The sequence below is a fragment of the Tauraco erythrolophus genome, chromosome 1 (genome assembly GCF_009769465.1).
Source record: "Tauraco erythrolophus isolate bTauEry1 chromosome 1, bTauEry1.pri, whole genome shotgun sequence".
Taxonomy (NCBI): Eukaryota; Metazoa; Chordata; class Aves; order Musophagiformes; family Musophagidae; genus Tauraco; species Tauraco erythrolophus.
Window position 1 is genome coordinate 92,430,219 of NC_141465.1, and position 16,953 is coordinate 92,447,171.

Sequence of the window (16,953 nt, forward strand, 5' to 3'; positions counted from 1 at the left end):
AAAACAGGAGACTCAAGGAGAAAGACTCATGTCCCAAAAAGATTCTTTGAGTTAAGATCTTGTTGGAAATATCTTGCTTTTCTGCAATGGTAAATCTTTCCTTATACATCAGCTTCTCACAAGGAGGTGCTATGCTGGAGATATGTGTTCTGTCTCTCTATGTGGAGATTTCTGTGCATAACCACAGATATGCAAAAAAAAAAAAAAAAAGGAACAACAAAAAAAAAACCAAACGAAAACCTCCAAACATATATAGTCACCTAAGTATTAAGTAGAGTGGAATAGCTCTTCAACAGACTAGCTTACCAGACCACAGCAATGCTCTGACATAGCTGTATTGTTTACCCTTTCAGAAGTGGCTGTTTAGAGATTAGTTTGAGAATCTTTCTTTTATGCAATATTGACTAGTACCATGTACCTCTAAGTAGTTAAATTATTGTTATTTTTCAATGTTGAAATCTCAGGGGAAATATGTCATTCTAGCTTTCACTGGCTGTTGACAGAAGACCTGAGCCTTTTAAAGCATTTTCTCTGCAATATTGATTTGCATGTATATTAGATTTTTGCTTTGGATTTTTCTCTTAATCATCAGGAGCATTACAAGGATATTTTTTTTCTGAATTATTAAGTACCTTGTCATTGTACTTTGCTCCCTTAGTAAGTAGTAGATCATGACCCAATTCACTAAAGAGCTACAAATCATAATGGCAACACTTATAATAATTTCTGAGTCGTGTTCTCAGGATAATAGTGTGGCAGAGTTGAGAATCTGGTGTCTCATCTACAAAAATGAATGTAAATAAAGAGGCAGCAGGCAGATCTTTACCTCTATAAATTTGCATTATATTAACATGTCAGTATAATACCTTCTGGCCCAAGAGGGCAGGGGTATTTTTATAATTCTTTTAATCAGCTTTTATACATGCAGGTGAATAAACATAGCAAGAGGTATTTTTGACAATGTGTCACTGAATATTCACTGTGGAAGGTAGGTCAGGTCTAATTCTCCAGTTTATCATATACTAAATTCCCAATATGGTCTATGGCAGCCATATATGCAGCATCCAAAGAACAATACTTGTATTTCACATCCAGTTAAGATTATGGTTGTGAAAATTAAATACCAGGTTTAATTAATTGATGCATAATTTAAATCAAATTAGACTTTACCATCATTACTTTTCTTTACGTTAACACGAGGAATATGGAAAAAAAGTGGTTTAAGACTTAAAGAGTGCACGCACAGACCAAGGAAAAGCAGCAATGTTAGTTACGGTTAATATAGAATGGTCTAAGTATGCTCTGTGGATATGAGTGAGAAAGGAAATTGTTAAAAATTTACAACTAATTGGAAACTAAATAAATGCAGAGCTTAAATGCTGGAGTAAAGTCTGGGTGTTACTTAATTAAGTTTAATACTTGGATAACGAGTCACAGATTTATTTGTCTCCTCACCTTCAATGTCATGATACACTCTATGTCTGCCACCTTCTTAAAAGTTCATTATCTTATTTAAAAAATCATTTGTTGGATGCAAGTTTATCCTTCCCAGTTAACATTCTGTGTCTCTACAAATATAAAAATGTAGAGACTATAGTAAAGCTAACACCATAGCTAATTTTTCTTTGCCATTTTGTATCCAAAACTGTCAGGATGAAACTATACTTCCTGTTATTTTATAAAAACTGACATTTTTAAAAATTTCACTGTGTGAAATTAGGTCTATCATGCAGATAAGGAAAGACAGAGCTAGAAATATGATAGGCAGTGTTCCATTATTTTGTAACATCACAGAAAAGCAATTTAAAAATCCCATTCCAATCTCCAAGTATAAATAATTGAAACTGTACAGATCTCAGAATCTAATTAGACATAATAGGTTTTTTGCTACATAGCTTTATGAAGGCAATCAAAAGCAGAATGCCTGCCATTGCACTCTGGACAATACTCAGTTTTAGATCTCATTTACTTAAAAAATAACAGTGTTTGCTTTCATAAATCCCTAAGTCTAAATGCTTAGGAGAATTATTTTCCAGGTAGAAAAAAATTGTTCTTCCCTATATATAGTAAAACGGTACTGCAAATTATTATCCTTCTTTCTTGATTTTTTGTGGTTTTGTGTGCGTGTGTGTGTACAATTTGACTGAAAAATTTATTTTAGTATTTTCAAAAATTGTTTTAGTTCAGGAATCTGCCAGTTATAGATTGTGCTGATGAATAGCAATATGTTGAGGCACAATTATTTAATTATGACACTTTTTAATCAAAACTATTCATATTCACCTAAAAGCATCCTTATTACATAATAGGTGCTGACTTCTGTAAGACTGAATAAATAACAAACATTGAGTTGTTAAAGTTTTCATCATTTTCAGGGAAACATTAAGATTTCTTTGCACTATACTTCTGCAAATAACTACTCAATATATTACCGAAAACATATCTTCTCTTAAGAAAGGATGTTGTTTCCTTTCCTAAAAGAAATCCTCTACCATGATTTAATCCCAGCTGGCAACTAAGCACCGTATAGCTGCTCGCTCACTCCCCCCGGCTGGGAGCGGGAGAGAATCGGAAGGGTAAAAGTGAGAAAACTTATGGGTTGAGATAAAGACAGTTTCATTGGGAAAGCATAAGCCACACATGCAAGCAAAGCAAAACAAGAAATTCATTCGCTGCTTCCCATGGACAGGAAGGTGTTCAACCATCTCCAAGAAAGCAGGGCTCCATCACATAAAGGTTACTTGGGAAGACAAGCATTGTCATTCCAAACATCTCCCTCTTCCTTCTTCTTCCTCCAGCTTTATATGCTGAGCATGACATCATATGGTATGGAATATGCCTTTGGTCAGTTGGGGTCAGCTGTCCCAGCTGTGTCCCCTCCCAGCATCTTGTGCACCCTCAGCCTACTTGCTGGTGGGGGCAGTATGAGAAACAGAAAAGACCTTGACTCTGTGTAAGCACTGATCAGCAACAATGAAAACATCCCTGTGTTATCAACATTGTTTTCAGCACAAATCCAGAACATAGGCTCATACAAACTACTATGAAAAAAATTAACTCTATCCCAGCCAAAACCAGCACATCCTTGTCGCTGGGTTTCTAATCTCAGCTGTCCAGTAACTGTATGAGAACTAGCAAAGTCAAACCATTCAATGTCATGAAAATGAAAGTAATTGATCAAAAGATGGATAGGATGAATTAGTCCCTCAATGTCAGAATTATTCTTTTCTATGAATTAAAAGAATGCAAGATCTTATTCCAACAATTTCCAGTTCCTTTATTCAGATAAATAAAAACCTTGATTATTTTAAATTTAATTCTCTTCCAATAAAAGCCTCCCTTCCTGGATGTATGATTGCTTTTCTCAGCAAACAACAACAGAGCACTAGTATCATGTGGAACACAAAGTCAAAGAGAATTTCTTCTTTTTTTATGCCTTAAACTGGTTTTGTCAAATTGTTGAGGAAGAGGTGCAGGAGGAAAAGTTGCGAGGGCCCTGTGTCCTTTCTCTTCTCTTACCAAACAGTCCTGAAAGAGATGACAATACTGTTCTTGTGTGCATTTTGCTTAATAACAATAAGACTTCAAGTGTCAGCTGGAAATTGTTGTTTTCTCATTTAAGAACAGGAAATGTCCATTCTATATAATATATTGTAATAAAAACTTTATCTACATTCTGAGTGTAAATCTACATGGATGTTTATTATCTAGTGGGCAATAACACAGAAAACAACAAAATCATGTACTCTGATGTCTCTTTAGGACACTTACAGGGAACATGAAACCTGTTTCACGAAGTCAAGATGAACTCTGATCTTCTAACACACCGTTCATTATCTTGACTACAAAAAGATGAAAAATCTTATCTCAAGACACCATGCAGAAATTGGCTGCCCTATTTAGAAAAATTAAAATGTATATAGAGTTCAGTACCTCTGCTCTTTAAGGAGGAGGAATTCTACAGTGTGCTAATAGGATTGGAACTCTGACATTTCAACACAGACTACTTAAAATGAATTTAATTTTTTTTTCTATTAAAACAAATGACCTGGAACATTCAGAAAAGAGAATAGTCTTGTTTCAACAACTTTGCTTGAAAACATTTTGCTTTGCGATCTTGGCAGAATGTATCCCTTGAGATTTCAATTGCGATATTGCCATTTGTGGTTGTTGTGGACTGTTCAGGAACTTCAGTACAAGTTTAGATACAGAGGTGAGATGTACTGCACTCTGTTCTGTGTGATGGTGAGGCTTCTTAGAAAATATAATAGAAGAATCAGACTATGGGGTTTCATAGATAGGTGGGTCTGAGCACAGGTAATAGATGCAACAATTTGTGCAGCAGCTTCCACAAAAGGGGGCCAGAAACTTTACTGAGGGCAGTATATGTGCACTCTGCAATGGTGGCTCCAGGGAATACGGCCCTGGAGAAAAGAGAGACCCAGGAAAGCTTTGACAGATTTTTCAAGGATCACCTCCTTTTTTCTCAAAAAAATTCCATCTTGATGTGCAGGAGATCAAGCAAAGGCAGTAGGAAGACTGCATGGATGGATTGAGAGCTCCTGATTAAACTGAAACTAAAAAAGGAAGCATGCAAGAGGTGGAAAATGGACAAGTGACCCAGGAGAAATACAGAGGTGCTGCCTGAGCTTGCAGGGATCATGTTAGGAAAGCCAAAGATCATTTTGAGTTGAATCTGATGAATGACTTGAAGGGCAACAAGAAAGGCTTCCTCAGGTTTTTCAACAACAAAAGGAAGACTAGGGAAAACATGAGCTCGCTACTGACACGGGCACGGGACCTGGTGAGAAAGACCACAAAAAAGGCTGAGGTACTCAATGCCTCCTTTGCCTCAGTCTTTAATACTGGTTTCAGGAGTCCCAGGTCCCTGAAATTGGAAGGGGAAAGCTGGAACAAGGAAGACGCCCTCACTGGGGGAGGATCAAGTTAAGGAACATTTAAGTAAGCTGGACATGTACTAGTCCATGGAACCTGACAATATGTACCCACAAGAGCTGAGGGAGTTGGCTGTTGCCATTGTGAGGCCACCCTCAATTACCTTTGAAAGGTCATGGAGATCAGGAGAGGTTCCTGAGGACTGGAAGAAAGCAAATGGCATTTGAAATGCCATTTGTATCTTCAAAAAGAGCAAGAAGGGTCTGGAAAGATACAGGCCAGTCAGTCTCACCATGATCCCTGAGAAGTTGGTGGAACGAGTAATACTGGAACAGTTTCAGTCCATATTAAAAATAAGAAGTTGACTGGGAATAGTCAACCTGAATTTATGAAAGGGAAATAATTTCTGACCAGCCTGAGTAGCTGAACTGTGAGGGTCAGAGAGCCATAATCAGCAGCACAAAGTCCAGCTGGAAGCCACTAGTGATGTTTCCTAGGGGCCAGTGTGTTCGTCATCTTCATTAATGGTCTAGATCATGGGACAAAGTGCCCTCTCAGCAAGTTAGCAGATGACAAAAACAGTGAGGGCTGGTTGATGGTTATGCTGCCATCAGAGAGATATCAACAGGGTGAAAAATGAGCTGATAGAAATCTTGCAAGGTTCAACAAAGGCAAATGCCATGTCCTGCAATTGGAGAGGAATAACCCCATGTGCCAGTACAAGCTGGAGGCTGACTGGCAAGAAAGCAGTCTGCAGATAAGGTCCTGGGGGTCCTGGTAGATAATAAGTTGGACAAGAGACAGTAATGCGTGCTTGCAGCAAAGAAGGCCAACTGTATCCTGTGCTGCATTAAGACAACTGTTGCCAGCAGGATGAGGAGAACCATCCTTTCCTGCTGCTCACCCCTGGTGAGACACACCAGGTAAGTCTATACTACATCCAGTTCTGGGCTGTCTACTACAAAAGAGCCATTGACTTATTAGAATAAGTTCAGTGAAGGACCACAAAGATGATTAAGGGACCGGAGTATGCATATAATACCTGATAGGAGAAGTAAATAAAATGGATCCATGGTGTTCTTAGTGATAATAAGTGAAATGCAGACTGATATACAGAAAATACTGTCTAAATGTAAACAACAACTTTTTGCCTGTGAAGGTGGTACACTGGCATAGATTTCCCAGAGAGGCTGTGGAGTCTCTATCCTAGGAGTTATTTAAAAGCCATCTGGATGTGATCTTGGGCAACTGGCTCTAGATGATCCTTCTTTGAGCAGTGGCGTTGGCTAGACAATCTCCAGAGGTGCTTACTGATCTCAGTCATTCTAAGTCAGATTTACTGCAGGTGATTCTCAGAGTCTGAAACTACAATAGGACAATGGGAACAGATATAGAGCCCGGGTTTCTCAGGTTTCAGTAAGGTTTTTTTTAAGCCTGATGCAAGATCAGATGACAATAACACACAGAACATTGCCATATTATTTTTTTAGTCATTTTTAACACTGTATTTTGATAACTTCAGCCATTGCTTGTTGAAGACAGTCAGTTAACACATTCTATAAATCCTTAGTGGTTGTAACTCATGCTTATCAGTCGTTCTTAAATAACTATTCAATTTCTGAGTACACTGTTGAATCTACACTCAGTTGCTGATGATGCAATGAACCAATTTGTTTTCTTAAATGAATGTCATCAATAATATCAGGACTTCCATTTCTGCAGTGCTTCATTTCACTGTTATGGGTTTATTTAAACAGTTCTATACTTAGATTTAAAAGGCTCGTCTCGTTTAGCAATTTTCAAAACGTATTTATCTGTGATTTGCATTTTGGTATACTTACTATAAAGCATTAAACACAATACCAAACACATATGTCTCACTAAATCTGTGAAGCTGGCTTTGTAAAATTTGAGGGGCTCGTTGGTCTCATTTCATCATTTTAAATCAAAACTGTTTTATCAATTTAAACAAAGGTTAGATGTTGATTTCTTCAGTACTAAATTTTCATTCTCCCAGAATGAATTTTGGATCTTGTGAAGTCGTGTCATTATCCAAAAAATATGTAGAAAAATCCCATAGCTGATATGGCTGAGAGAAAGATGATAGAAGGGAGGTGAAATAAAAGGAGTGGAGAGAATGATGGTGGTAACAGAACAGGCAGAGAAATTTAGAGAGAAAATACAGATTTCTTTCAGCAGCCTTTAATAGTCATCTATTCATCTATATGAATTGGTGTCATCTTAGTATTCCCATATGATATTTGTATTAAAAAGTAAACTGAAAGTGGTTGGTAATAAACAAGCTGCTGCTGCTGCGTATAGGAAAAAGGAAAATTGGTCTAGTTAATCTAAACTTTCAAAATGTCACTGCCTAATCTGGAGATGTTTTACATCTCAACCAGAAAGCTGAGCATACTAGGGGATTACAGTCACTATTTCGCCTACTTCCTACGACCGTTATGTCAGACAGGAGAGTGAATGTCTCTCTGGCCATTCTTTCTTGTAGGAGAAATCATCAGCAAAACAGAATCAACATCATTAACTTCATTTTCAGAAAGGGTGAAAGTCAAGGAGACTATTTGTGCCCTCTAAGAAAATATGCTGTCTTCTGAGTAAAAATTGAAGAAATTAACAATGCTTCATAGCATGACCTACAAAAAATACAAATTTTTGTATTTTGTAAGTCTAGCCTTCCAAGTCAACACTTTTCAACATCTATGTGGTTAATGTTTTCATATTATTTTTAATAATTCTAAAAAAATGACAAATCAAACCAAAACTATATAGTACGAGTACTAGAAAAAGAAGAGAAAAAAACCTCAGCATTTCTATAAAAACAGGTTACTGACTGATGGGAATTTGTCTGTTTATGTTTGCCTTGAGTTTTTGCTTTGGGCTTGTTCTCTTTGCCTTTTCTGTCACACAGACATCCATGTCTCAAATATATGTGAAGTGATTTTTTATCCACCTCTAAAACTATACATACATCATTGCATATTGTTACGAACAAGTATTGAATATCTTTTTAATAGTGAAGAGAGAATGAAAGCTTTTTATTGGCATTGCAGCACAGAAGAAATAGCCTTTATTGAGTTGATTTGATTAAAACAATCATCACATTATTTCATAAAATTATTATTGCTATGGTTGAAGCCATGTATTTTATCTTATACATGCTTCATAAAGCACATTATTGGTTGTTTAAAGGAATGAAGACATATATTGGGGGAGTAATGCTTTTCTTGAACACTCAACTCTACTTTCATAAGTTCTAATTATACTTGTATATGCCTATGCCATTAATAACCAAGATCTGTATACATTCAGCAAACTCTGCAAGAGCTCTGCAATAGCAATGACCTCAGAAGGCAATATTTTGAGAGTCATTATTCATAGTTTGCATGATCAAAAGGAACTATTCACCAAAATAAGCATCTTAAAAATAATTAATGGAAAATTTATTGAAAACATGATTTTGGCTGCTCCGAGAATCTTGCAAAGTCTAATCAAGAGTACTTACTTGATTCACCAGTGCTGCAAGGTGCATATTTATTTATTTATTTGACTCACATAGAGATGTCTTGGATTTAAGTACTTTTTTTTTTTTTTTTCTCTGAAAGCATTAGAGATGCCTCTGAGTCACTAAGTTTTCCTGTATTAGTAATTAAGTTCCTAGTCAGGAAATGGCTACACTGAAAATGTGATATTCACCTTTTCAGGGTAGCAATGAAGCTCTGGGACAGATCTCCTTAGATCCTTCTGCAAGATTCTTATTATATGTCATATTAATGCAAAATGAAATAGAGGAAAAGTAAGAGGAAGGATAGGGCACTGATGGTTGTGATAACTGAGTGCTAGATCCCATTCCTTGAATATTTTTAATTTCAAACAATACAGAGCTATGGAAGCAAGAAAAAGGAAGAGTACCCTTCCCAGACTGATAAGTGAGGCTCTCCATTGTAAGCAGAGTCCAGCAAAGTAATCTTATTAATAATCTTGTGTAAGTCTTATGCTTTGTATTAGTAAACTCATATGCTATTATTTTGATACTGAGTTTATCTAGTTTTGGTTAAACCTTTTAACAGCTTTTCTCAGCAAAAAGAGCTCGAAATAATGTGAGCAAAATGTCACAGAGTTGTAGAAAAGTGGTTTATGGTGTGGCATTGAGGATAGCTTCTGTAAGTTCTGGTGAGTGACATGAAGTTATGTTGGCAATAAGAACACAGAGCCTGCCAGAATCTTCTTTGACTGACAGAGCCAATCTGGCATAGTACTATCCATACGTAATAGAGAATTGTTTATGGAGCAAACTGTTCTCAAAATAGCACCCATTTTTTTTCTGCATAGGAAACTATTTGGTTTGCCTTGACTCTCTGGAAAGAGGTATGATTGGGAAACCTTGAACAGGTATTCAACCAGTTTGCTCTTATTTGACAGACCAAATCACCAAAAGGTCTCTTATACATCATAACAGAGTGGTGGGTTTTCAGTAGGTAACTTTCTGTGCCTGCTACATCATAATACCTCTACTACATAATCTGTATTAAGCAATATATGAAGAATGGATGGATGTTAAGGAGACTCATTAGTTTGTCAGCCCACTGGAGTGGGAAGGAGAGTGCATGAATGAAGAGTAGAAGAGAAGCAATGGATTTACTGTTAAACAACAAGAAAGAAAAAAACATATTATGCAATTAGATTCACTATAGAGACCTAGCTGTTTTTCCCACAAAGATACCTGTCCCACAAATCATATCACTCTCTATGTCATGATATATTAAATTATGTTCTAAATCTTACATTTCTGTCATTTCAACCTGTCATGAATAGGCTTCCTGCAATTATTAATTTGAAGGTTTATCTAGCCCAGTCTTCACAGTTCTGCTCTAGATCCTTCACCAACTTCGTTGCTCTTCTGACACACTCCAGCACCTCAATGTCCTTCTTGTAGTGTGGGGCCCAAACCTGCGCACAGTATTCTAGGTGCAGCCTCACCAGAGCTGAGTCCAGGGGAACAATCACTTCACTAGTCCTGCTGCCCACACTATTTCTGATACAAGCCATGTATCTGTGTATGTACAAGGATGCTATTGGCCTTCTTGGCCACTTGGGTACACTGCTGGCTCATATTCAGTCAGCTGTTGGCCAATACCCCCACGTCCTTTTCCCCAGGCAGTTTTCCAGACACTCTTCCCCAAGCCTGTAGCATTGCATGAGGTTGTTGTGACCCAAGTGCAGGACCCAGCACTTAGACTTATTGGAACTCATAGAACTGGCCTCGACCCATCAATCGAGCCTGTACAGATCTCTCTGTAGAGCCTTCCTACCCTCAAGCAGATCAATGCTCCCACCCAACTTGGTGTGATCTGCAAACTTACTGAGGGTGCACTCAATCCCTTCATCCAGATCATTGATAAAGATACTAAACAGAACTGGTCCCAATACTGAGCCCTGGGGAACACCACTTGTGACCAGCTGCCAACTGGATTTAACTCCATTCATCACAACTCTTTGGGCCTCAGCATTCAGCCATAGCAAGTTAGCAGGTTCTCTAGTCAGCAGCATGGAAGATCACTTGTGTGCAGAAGCCCTTCTGTCTTTATCCTGTACGGAAAGAACAATTTTCGTATAGCTTTGCCGGTAAATTTTCCTATTATAGAAGCAATACAATCTAGAAAGCTCAAACTTGCAATCTTCTATGAATCCCTTAAAGTTCTTCAAGCAAAATGATCTTCCAGATTTCTTCAGTAATATAGCTGTAATAATATTCACACCTTTTGACAGAGGAGCATGACATGAATCTCATACCAAACCAACATTTTTATTTTGGCAGTTTTCTAACTGCAACATTTCCTTGTGTCAATGTAAGATTAAATTATGTGGAAATGGATTTGAACATCATGATAGCAAAGTATGTAGAAGTTACTCAGTAAGGCCAGACAAATTCAGAGAACACTGATGAAGCTTGAAAGCCAGCTGAATTCAAAACACAACAGTAAATGGTAAATGCAAAGTAAAAGACATTGGGGACAAATCTGAAGGAATTGTGCATCTCACAGAGTTCCACAAGCATTGTATAAAACCAGTAACGTTCTCATTATAGAGAAGCCAGCGAAGACTATTTTCTGTATAAAATCCAGTTAGAGTACTATAGGAAATGTGGAGAGAAAATCCACTACATTAATGCAATGAGCTTATCAGTTTTCATTGTCATTAAAAGAAAAAAAAACCTAAAAATCCATGAAAATGCAGGAGGAACAGTATAATGATTAAGATGAAAACAAATTTTCTACAAAAAGTGACTGAAATAATTAGGATATCTTAACTTACAGCAGGAAAAAAAGATGAGAATAAAACTCAAATATGAAAGGACATGACAAAGATTATGAAGTAGTGAATGGGATAAAAAAGTAAATTGAGAATAACTCTTTATGTCCTAATGAAAGAGAAAAGAAGCTATTTAAGGAAGTAAAAGGCAGAAATTCAAAACTGCTAAGATAAGTTTTGACATGCATCATAGTTTCATTGTGAAATTTGCTGCTTAATAAAAAAACTGCTTATGTGTGAAGGTGAGAGAAGGTTTCTGTGTTTATCTAAACATCAATTATATATGCATGAGGCTTTGAGGAACCTGGTGTAATGGAGAGTGTCCCGGCCCATGGCAGGGGGGTTGGAACTAGATGGTCTTTGAGGTCCCTTCCAACCCAAACCATTCTATGATTCTATGTTTCACACCCCTAAATTTTCTTTGAATATAATTAATTTTTCATCCCAATAAGAATTTTATTTTCTGTATAACTTCGCATTTAATGCAGAGTATATACATGAAAAGCTAAACAGTATAGTGTTGTAATAAATTATAGCAAATACTTTTTTTGACAATATAAACCTGTTTGTTATATATTTTAGAGTATTTATAGTTATTAGATATTAAACTAAAAAAAAAATCAAGCAAACAAACAAAAAAAACCAACCCACAACAGCAGCATATTGTCTCCTGATTTTCTGTGTGAACACTGATACATCTTCCACATGTTTGCTACTGGTTGAGTTTTGAGATAAGATATTGAGCTATATGGATCATGAGTTCAATTTAATATCCATTTTAATATTCTGGAAAAACTATAGCTGAAACCCGTTATTGAATAAAAAGTGTTTATAAGCAAGACTCTTCATACCAGAAGAAATTGGAGAATGAATTCGCAGAAGGTTCTACAGAAAAAGACAAGGCTCAGACTTCATAAGAAGGAAAATTATAGTAAGTGTTAGTAGGGATTTAAAAGTCTTGTTTTTGGTTTAAAACAAACAAAAAAAAACCCCAACACTTACAATGCAGGAAAACTTTCTGTGAACAATAAGATGAAACTTGTTCAAACTCATTGATAAATGTAGTTTTTAACATCAAATTAAGCTTTAAATGAATAACTTTTCTGAAATAGAACAAAACACAGTTCTACACAGAAAGTGGAAACTGTACATTGTTTTGAAAGAAAGATTTTTCTGCAAGAAAAACCCATTCTCTGAAACTTGAATGATCTACTGTTTTCTGACTTTTTGATGAGTTCATGTCTTGTGAAATGGAGTGGAAAAAAAAAGACACTGACTTAGGAATAGGATTGGATTTAGCCTGAGATTTTCAGAACAATGCTTATTTAGGATCATGGATTCATAGAATGAAATTACTGAGCTCATTGTATTGATCAACAAATCGTGCTTAGCAGTAAGTTATTTTCCAGAGCCTTCGAAGCTTAAGTGAAGATAGTGTGAGATAGAGAATTAAACAATTCATTTAAAAACCCTCTTAGTTAAAAATTTGTTTCTTATTTTATTTTTTTTCCTACTTCAACTTCCATGCTTTACGTTTTGTTTTACTTTTCTTCACTAGAGAAATACTCCTTATATTATACCTGTGAAGGTACTCATTATTTTGTTATTTCTTTTTTTGATATGGTAAATTGATGAAGCAGCTTAAGTTTCTCACTGTAAGTTACTTGTCCAAGCCTTTCAATATGGTTTTTTGATTCTGTGCCAGTCCATCAAGCTTCCCGCTAATAAAAAATTGTATATTTTCTTCAACAAAATTGACAAAAATGCTGAAAACCTCAGACAACTTTCCCTTCTCTGTGGAACCCTGGTAGAAGCAATTCCACTCAGTGAATGCTCTGCAACCCTTCAGGTTGACAATGATTTGAGGTCTATCAGGTATCCAGTCCATAATTTATTTATCATGTGCTTTACTGATATTCTAAAGAGCTAATTCATGATCAGAATGTTATGACATACTAAGTTAGAGAACAGTATAGAGAAATCTAAGACTATCACATCATTGACAGGTTATTCTATGAAGCAAACAATCTTCTCAAGGAATGAAATTAGTTTTGTTTGACAAGACCAATTTGTCATAAAGCCATGTGGAATGGCATTAATTTTATTCCTGCTTGTTAATCCTTAATTAATCAAATCTTAAATTGATGTTTTCATTTTCACTTTGAATATGTAAGTTCATTTGTTAACTGTGTTTTGGAAAGCTTTTTTTTTTCACTATTGATAAAGAAAGCAAACTTTTATCTTCTCTCACTCTCTCCTCCGTTTTAGGAGTTACAGTGCTTGAAGGGCCTATTTATGCAGTGGGAGGACATGATGGTTGGAGTTATTTGAATACAGTTGAGAGGTGGGACCCTCAAAGTCAGCAGTGGACATTTGTGGCAAGTATGTCAATTGCCAGAAGCACTGTTGGAGTAGCAGCATTAAATGGCAAGTGAGTAGGGTATTCTTATATGGTTGAAACATTTTTTAGAGGGATGAATAACTGTGACACACCCTTTTCAGAGTGTGTCTTTTAAAATAAATGTAGATAAAGTTGTGTGCACCCTCCTATATCCAATAGCTCTTACATTTATTTGAAATAAGTAATTTATATTTTTTATATTATTTTTGTTTAATATTTATATCAAATACTTAATACAGATCTGAAATTTCAGTGTGTATGGTATCAGCCAATTAAAGACAAGTTGTTAGTTGACTCATCTGACTTTTATATGTTGTATATGCTAGTTGTAGTTAATCGAGTTTATCCATCTAATATAGTCATGTATCCAGCAATAAGATTTGTTGTATATGCATTTTGTGCCTTGCTTCAGCCATACATTCACCCATGAAACCTTCTTTGTGTAAAAGCAACTACATTCACGCAGGAAGTAAACAGAAGTTTGATTCTTGTCAAACCAGTCATACTGCATTAAACCTGTAATTCTAATTGTGTTCAGATTTTCTCTTTTATAACTTTCAATTTTTAAAATTTTCATGTGACACTTATGAAAACTCATTTTACAGTAACATGATCTTATATATTACTTGTTGCTTATCACTTTTTAAGTACATGCTTTTAGCTATGTGGCTGAAAAGAGTACGGTGTGAACTGTAGTAATTTACAGGTGGGGGAGGAATTCATCACACCTAAGTTCAGATATTTTTGTATAGACATCTACAACTGAGCCAATCATCCTAAGCTTGCCTTATGGTCAATGGAAGAAATATGTACTTTTAGGATATAATTTGTCTTACTTATTTTAGACATTTATGTTAGGACCGCGTGAATTGTGCTCTGTAAGTGCCCATTTTTCTCTACTAACTACATGGGAAACCTGAGGACTGTCTCAGATTCTGACTTCTATGGTTTTGATATCTTAAGGGGAAGATGAATCCCTTTGTAGATAACTGAACACAAATAAAGGGCAGTCAGTAAAGAATCCCTTGGGTATGGTGGGACAATGGAATAGGGCAAATTTCTGGAATATGAGTTTCCTCATACTCTATTGCTATTGAACAGCAAGGAAGAAAGGATGAGAAACAGCTAGAGATATGTGATGAAATGAAAGAGTAAATGTTGAGGACATTAAAAAATTAATTAATAAAAGCTAAGATAAAATGTGTACAGGGAAAAAAAGGACTTATTAAGGCTATTTGATTTTATGGTAAACCATGATATTGCATAATTCAACAACTAAATTTTCAACACTAAATTTTGCCCATCCCATTTCTTCCAGTTGCACATCATTAAGTTTTGATTATACAGTTGGATAAACTCTCAAAAATCCTTTATATTAGGTTGTGCTTATCACATCTAAGATACAGGCTTGAGATAAGTAGGCTGTATTGATTTCTGTGATTGTCAGACTATTTCCACTGATGGTAAGAGTCGCTGAATAGAAAGGGCAAACAAGGAGCTTAATTTAGCCCACAAGCACCTATTTTACAAGACTTATAGGAAATCATGTACCTTTCTATACCACATCAGGAGGCCTGATAGAGTATCCATAATCCTATCATTATGACAATGTGAATTTTTTTTTTTTAAATTGAATCTAAAATTAATTAAAACTACAGGCTTTAAAATGTTAACTAATTTTAAGTTTGTCATATTACAGTTGTGTCCTCTGGATTAAATAGGCTTTATTGGATGCCTTAATTCTTAATATGATATTATTTAATTAATGATATCATATACTCAGATTATCTACTTCTCATCCATGACATTAGGAGTTAATTTTATGTTGTGAAATCATGTGCAAGCCACTGAAGCTTAGTTGTCAGTGCTTTCTCTTAGTAAGTCATAGTGGCATTGAAATATTCCAGTGTAGATCAAATGGGCAAAGCTGCTTTAATAACCCTATTACTATGAAAGAGTCTGGTTTTCAATAGTGAGCCACAAAGCAAACTAGCAGAGACAAGAGCTAGACATATAACTCTGCAAATAAAGATCTAAAATTATGAAAAGCTGCATATGATTATGTATTTATATTCCAGGTATGTTTCTTTTGCACGGCTAAGCATGTATTTAATGCTTCCCAGTTAATAAATGTTCAATTGAATTTTACATGACTTACATAGAACACTTTTAAATAGACATGTTATTTGTGTCTCACAAAGGTGGAATAGACACCACTGAAAGCTGAAAAGCTGTGGTCTCACTGAAGCAAATAGCAAATATACTCCTGATTTGTTTTTTTTTTTTTAATCTGAATAACCACCTTTAAAAAACATTCCATATGCCAAGAACTGAAACTTGAAAACATATGTTAAGGATCAAACCTTTCAACTCTCTGATGCTATTCTTACTACTCTTCTGTTCCACACAACTGACATATGCTGCATTCCTCATCTGAGCTTTTCACTTTGAAATAGACAAACATTTATGGATTTTTTTTTTAAAGAAATACTAGGGATATTAGAAATGGATGTCTCACTAAGAAACAAGACGTTGGTTTTAATATTTAATAAAGAATACACTATTTTAGAATGGAAGTTCTGAGGAGTCTTTTCCTGATTATTCCTTATATTTCTTTTCTTATGCACTGAATTTAATAAGTAAATAAATAAAATGCAGCAGGGTTAGACCGTCTTTGAAGTGAGAGAGTTCGAAACTCTTCTATGTGTGTATCTCCCACACTCCTTTGGGCACTTTACAGAAAAGGGATACTGTATGGGAAATATCTCAAATGTGAGCTTCTTAAGTATTTTTTAAAAATATAGTCTCTAATTTTGTGTTTTAAGGCTGGAAACTGTTCCATTTGTTATCTTCCATACCTCTGTGGTATGCTTCATTGATTTTTCAATTAAAACCATTTTAAACAGAAAAAAAAATACCTTTAACCATAAAATTGGATCAAAATTGTATTTTTCTAAAAGATTATGGTGGAAATAAATGAAAAATATAAACTTTTAGATTCTGATCTCATTAGGTTCTGAGATGATTGATTTGTAAGTAAATTCTTATTAGCTCTTAATGTATTGAGCCTTTTTACACTTACTTATATTTTCAAAGCAAGTCAATTATCAATTAATTTGCTGCTTAAATGGAAAGCGATACTATCTGAATTTGGCAAAATAGTGCATACAAAAATGAATGCTATTTCACTGAAATACATTTTTACATTTATACTGAAATTGCTATATCAAAATCTTTCCTAAAATCTGAAAAGGATTGTGCCATCATGAGCATTATGATCCAGTCTGAAAAACTTTTAATTACTGAAACCGTAAAATCCTGCTGAATTT

At 35.3% G+C, this 16,953-nt stretch overlaps 1 protein-coding gene across 2 annotated transcripts in view; it reads left to right on the top strand.

Annotated features, from left to right (window-relative positions):
- Window positions 1-16,953, top strand: part of KLHL1 (kelch like family member 1) — a 276,154-nt gene that overhangs the window by 238,501 nt on the left and 20,700 nt on the right. For both annotated transcript variants that reach the window (XM_086611712.1, XM_086611716.1), the window contains one exon: window positions 13,492-13,654. In XM_086611712.1, the coding sequence (XP_086467838.1) occupies window positions 13,492-13,654 (163 nt within the window). The remainder of the gene's footprint in view (window positions 1-13,491; window positions 13,655-16,953) is intronic.